Source organism: Frankliniella occidentalis, unplaced genomic scaffold, assembly GCF_000697945.3.
Source record: "Frankliniella occidentalis isolate FOCC.00 unplaced genomic scaffold, Focc_3.1 Scaffold548, whole genome shotgun sequence".
In the NCBI taxonomy this organism is placed as follows: domain Eukaryota; kingdom Metazoa; phylum Arthropoda; class Insecta; order Thysanoptera; family Thripidae; genus Frankliniella; species Frankliniella occidentalis.
The window spans coordinates 48,505-53,853 of record NW_026267664.1 but is presented as its reverse complement, the minus strand read 5'-3'; the positions used below and the strand labels follow the sequence as shown (position 1 = coordinate 53,853).

At 59.1% G+C, this 5,349-nt stretch overlaps 2 protein-coding genes across 2 annotated transcripts in view; one reads left to right on the top strand and one right to left on the bottom strand.

The window, feature by feature from the left end:
* The window catches only part of LOC113218041 (copper-transporting ATPase 1), a gene marked incomplete in the record, with an annotated part of 38,203 nt that overhangs the window by 5,171 nt on the left and 27,683 nt on the right, over positions 1-5,349 (bottom strand).
* LOC113218046 (uncharacterized) lies at positions 3,128-5,349 on the top strand. Its single transcript, XM_026438207.2, has one exon. The coding sequence runs from the start codon at positions 3,323-3,325 to the stop codon at positions 4,256-4,258; it is 936 nt and encodes a 311-aa protein (XP_026293992.1). The 5' UTR covers positions 3,128-3,322; the 3' UTR covers positions 4,259-5,349.

Genomic DNA, 5,349 nt, shown 5'->3' with positions numbered 1-5,349 from the left:
CCCTCTCCCTCCGGGGAGGGCGGGTGCGGAAGAGGGGGAAGAGCAGAGCAACAGTAATCCCCGTCCGACGGGGACCACAGAACCCCGAGCTGGGTGAAAATCACACTCCCTATGGCGGTTACCTGTACCCCGGCGAGGGGCCAGAAAGTACCCGTCAACAGTATACCCCTACATGCAGTGCGGTTTGACCCCACCAAACACCTAGGGGTAAAGAGGACCCCCTCGGAGGGGTACTTGGCGAAATACCCCTCCGACGGTGACTTCAGTCCGCATAAAACAGTTGACGATACCCCAACATAGGGGTACAAGGCAAATAGTACTGTTTAGCTTTTACAGTGTAGGGTATATAGTAGCGGCGGCCGCACGGCAAATCCCGTGGCGGTGGGGTGAGCCCGCGGCCTGCACCGACTGCAGCACGCGCACGTGGGTGTTTTTCCACAGCCTCACGCGAGGGAGCGGGGCCGGGGCCGGCCGGGGCCGGGGGGAGATTGAATGCAAGCGAGTGCATCGCGCCTCACGCGACTATATTGGCCGGCCGATAACGCGCAGTCGACTCCGGCGGCGGCCTGACCTGGATTGTGGGCTTGCACCTAGCTTGCACCCGCGGCTGCACCCACCGGCCCCTCCACCTCCACGCGGCCCGGTCAGTGGAAAAAGACGAGCAGGGGACAACAAACGCCGCGGCTCCGATTACATCAAAGTAGTGGAGAGTTGCACCGAGCCTCGCAATAATAACTACCACTATCGCACGATGACTTCATACCCCCCCCCCCCACACTTCACCTCACCTCACTCACTCGACAGCTGACAAACGACTTTATGACTCGGTAGTATCCTGTCGCGTTTATTCCTGCTCGAACAATACGTACATTATTAGGCCTTACGGCGCGGGTGGTACTAGAGGCGAGGCAAGGCAGGCGAGAGGAGAAATAAGGCAATTGAGCCGAGCAACGATTCGGGGAAGTCCGGCACAAGTCCGCGCGGCGCAAAGCGCGCCGATTTCTCACGACCTTGCGGTAAAAGCGACACCAGCACCAGCAGCAAAGCACTCTGGGGCACGCCTCTTCTCCTCCTGTCTTTCACGCCATTCTAGCCTGCGTCACATTTTCGCTATTTGCGTCTCCTCCTGCTCCTCCACCCCACGCAGCGCCACGGCCTCCTCACCAACCCGTCCTCCTCGGCTCCACCTCAGCAAGGTGAAGGTACCTACCTCACCACTTCCAAGTCAACATCTCCAAAGTGTGTCTTTTTTCCCCCCATCACAATCTTTCCTCCCTGTTACGCTTCCTGAACGCCCCCCTTCATGACCGGCTCTGCAGGCGCGGTGCAGCAGCCCCCCCCCCCCCCCCCCCCCCCGGGGTTAAACAAGGTTGGGGAGTTACCGGCGGGGCCATCAACCCAGACGTGTTTAATTAATAAGCTGGAGCGTCGCCTTCCGAAAGCGGTTCCGTCAGGTTCCGTGTTCCACTGTATTAATAAAGAATGGGCTGCCGAGGCTCTGGCCTTCAATGCTGCCGAAACACTGTCGCATATCTTCTCGGGGGCGCTGAATGTTGTACGACCCTCTTCACTAAAAACCCCCGAGCACCAAAGCATGTGTAAAAGGCCTTCGAAATGAATTTCAACATCTTGAATATTTTTTGGCACGTAAGGTGATCGAAGAGTTTGCAGTGTGGCGATTCTGTAGGGAGTGAAACCTTCCAGGAGGAGTCGCCGACCAGTCGCGCAGCTCTGCGGGGCGTGCGGCGAGGCGCGCAGCGCCAGGAGGCCAATTCGATATTCCGCCAACGATTTGCCTCTTCGCCAGTGAAAGGCTTTGGCGGACGAGGAACCCCGGGCAGCCCTACCTTAACGTGAGGCGGAAAGTGGCGGCCAAAAAAATAAAAAAAATAAAAATCAACAAATGGTTCTTAACATTAATGGCCTTCAAAAGTTACCAAATGAAGCATGAAGCACGCGCGTAATGTTGTAAAGCATATAGGACGTTTCTCGGATGATGTACATATAAACACATCACAGCTACAGAGCTTCGAGTTTTCGCGCTGCCACAAGTCCAAAAACCACAAGTGCGGTAATCGCCTTCATACGCCGTCGCAATGGGCGGGCCTTCCCTTCTTCTGCCCGATGAGCCGCGGCGGACGCGGCGCCCGGCCGCGGCGCCTCCTCCTGACCGCATGTGGGACGGACATAACTACTGTTCGGGCGCCGCTCTGCCGGCCCCCGCAGCCGGGGCCTCGGCCGGCGCAGCCTCCCAAAGCAGCACTCAGACTCCGCGATCCGACTGCTAATTTATTCGTTTGAAGAAGACGATAAAAAATAAAGTAGCGTGGCGGCGACGGCGGCGCGGCGGTCAGCTTCGGACTGGACGGGGTCAGGACCGAGTTCCGTAAACAAAACAAAAGCAGAACGGCCGTCCTCCTCGCGGTCACGTGCGGGAAGACGAAAAGCGGGTTCTGCTTTTTTCCCATAGAGCAATAATGCTACGTCGAACGACGGATGCGAGCGCGCGGACCCGAGGATGACGAGACTGGAGGTTGACTCAGTGCGGGTAGAGTCGTCCTGAGTGCAGGAGGCTAGGACTGGGGTAGGTCAGGCGAGGCGATGCCGATAGCCGTGCCAATCTCTTTCCTCCCCTTCGCCAGGACCGTCGCTTCCGAGAAGGCCATACAACACAGTCTCAAAAGACAATAGTGAGGTAAATGAGGCAAACAAGCGAGGCAAGTGAGAACAGGAGACAAACAAGTGGGGAAAGGGAGAGACGGGTACTTGTGTAGGGGGGTCGAAGGGTGGGTGGTGGCGGCCATGGTGCGGGGTTTGGACGCAGCTGTCGCCAGCTGATAGGCGGGTGGGTCATAGCCAGCCAGGGGTCACGGAGGTCATCCCAGCTCAGCTTTCTCGCTGGAGGGTGGGGGTGGTGCATTACTCACTGATGGCTGGCAGTGCGGGGCTGGGGGGAGAGGGGTAGCACGGTGTCGGCGAGAGCTCCACGCCGCGGCAGCGCCCTGGCTCGTCCCCAACCGGCTTCGGGCGAGCCGGACGGGCGCGGGGCGCGGGGCGCGGGGGCGCGGTGCAGGCGCGGAGGCGCGGGGCCGCGGTGGCGGACCGAGTCTACATAGAGGGCCCGGCGCGCGGTCCGCCGGCCAGAAGTGCGCAGACCGCCGACGCGAGTGGACCTGTCCGTGTCTGACCGCAGTCCAGTGCGCCGCCGAGTCGCGTCCGCCGCGAGCGCAGAGCAGCTGCTGCAGTCGACTCGAGTCCGAGGCCGCAGGCTCAACCGCACCACCTCCCTAGCACCACCCGCACCACCCCAGAGAGCTTCACCATGTTGCTGCTCGTCACCGCGCTGCTGCTGGTCGTGGGCTCCACCGCGGGCGTCCCCATCACCCGCCAGCCCACCGAGGCAACCAGGGCGGGGGCGCTGTCAGCGCCGCCAGCCGTGACGGCCGCCGAGCGCGCGTGCCTCGAAGACCTCAAGCTGCTGTACCCGGGCGACAACAAGTGCTACCAGCTGCTATCGACGGGGCCGTGCAAGTCCAACGAGTGGCTCGTGCTGGACCCGCGCGCGCCCGACCGCCTTCGGCCCGTGTGCGCGCGCGTGCCGTGCGCCGAGCGCGAGGTGCTGTGGCCGCGCGACGGCCGCTGCTACCAGCGCTTCCGCGACCGCGAGACGCTCTGCCCGCACCCAGGCAACCTGCTCGTGTCCAACCCGTTCGGCCTCGGGGAGTGCGCCTGCATGCGCACGCAGCCGCACGCGCGCGACCCGGCCAACCCGCGGGACGGCGCGTGCTACAAGCTGTACCACCGCGGGCCTTGCGCCGACGGCCAGCTCCTCGTGCCCAAGATCAACGGCACGGCCGACCAGGCCCTGTGCGTGCGCGACCCCTGCTGGCAGCACCAGCCCGAGCAGCGCGCCGTGCGCCAGCTGAACGTCGAGGACGAGGACGAGGACGAGGCCGGTGACATGCAGACCAAGAGCACCGCCGTGATGCCGCTGGTGCTGTGGCCCGTCGAGGGCGGCGGCGACGGCCGCTGCCACCCGCTGGGCGCCACCGAGCCCTGCCCGGAGCAGTCCGCCTTCGGCGTGCACCCGCAGACCCTGCGGCCGGGCTGCATCAGCCGGACCAACCACCTCCTGCCCCCGACGCCGTGCTCGGGCCACATGTGCAGCCCGACCAACACGGCCTCCTACAGCGACGGCTACATCAAGGAGCTCTTCCAGGCGCACAAGTCCCACAAGGCGCAGAAGCGCGCCGGCTGAGGCCGCGGGCCCCGTGGCGGGCCGAACCCGCCCCCAGCCGGGCCGCAGCCGGCTGTCCCTGTCTGTGATCTTGCCATCCGTTCCGATACCGTGTCGCCACGGCACAACATTCGCCCCGCTCGCCGAGGGAAGTGCCGGGGACCGTCAAGCATCGAGTCGCAAAGAGACGAGGAAGACTGCCTACATCAGTGAATCTACATGGGTGCATCGCTTCTAGACCGCCTCTCCCAACGAGTTGAGCAAGCAAAAGCGGTTCGATACCGCGGGAGGGGAGCTATCAGTCGGCGAGTGAAGAACGGAAAGGCGCGGCGCCGCTTCCACTTCAAAATCGGTTAACGATTCGCGATAATGGGAGGGTGTTTCGACTATATGTGGATCATTCCCAGCGAAAAGTGGGAAGAGGTCAAAGAGAAATTGATGTAGATCTCATTGGAAGACGAAGGAAGGAGCGGCTAAAGTGTCGAGGAATGCGTTATGCAATCCCTGTTGACTGCTTCATCAGTTGTGAACTGAGGAAACTTTTTAAAGTCCATTGTTTATAGTATTTATGATCTATTTTAGAAGTACTTAGTTCCCTATTTTAAAAATTAATCATGCAGCCATATTTTTTCTAACACACTGAAAAGCACAATGTAGTACACAATGTATCTTATTGAAACTGACAGTCAGGAGTTTATTTTGAAGAATAATAGCCTGAAATGTCTAGAGCCTCAATCTGACCACATGTTATTTGGAGAATAACTTTGACCTTGCAGCCAGTGGAGCAGACCAGTTATGTGTTATCAGTATTCCAATCAAATGCAAATGAAACACTGTAGTATCTTTCTGCCGACTGTACTTTTTGATGGCAGTAGGCTAATTTTTCTGCAGAGGCAGGAAGAAGACTGTTTATATATTCACTAGTCAACAGTGACATCAAAATAAGGATTAAAAAAAAAAAAATTGGTAAAAAGAACACAATAGTTTGTAAAAGCTATTCGAGGGTTGAGATGAATTTAGTTAAATTTCATCCAGTGGCTATAAGATATTCAAACGGTTAATTTGACTGTCATTACAAGACCAGTGATAATATACTTGTACAGATGCTTTTA

Bases quoted from the DNA above. Each gene is read 5' to 3' on its own strand.
- LOC113218046 (XM_026438207.2), top strand. From the start codon at position 3,323: ATGTTGCTGCTCGTCACCGCGCTGCTGCTGGTCGTGGGCTCCACCGCG.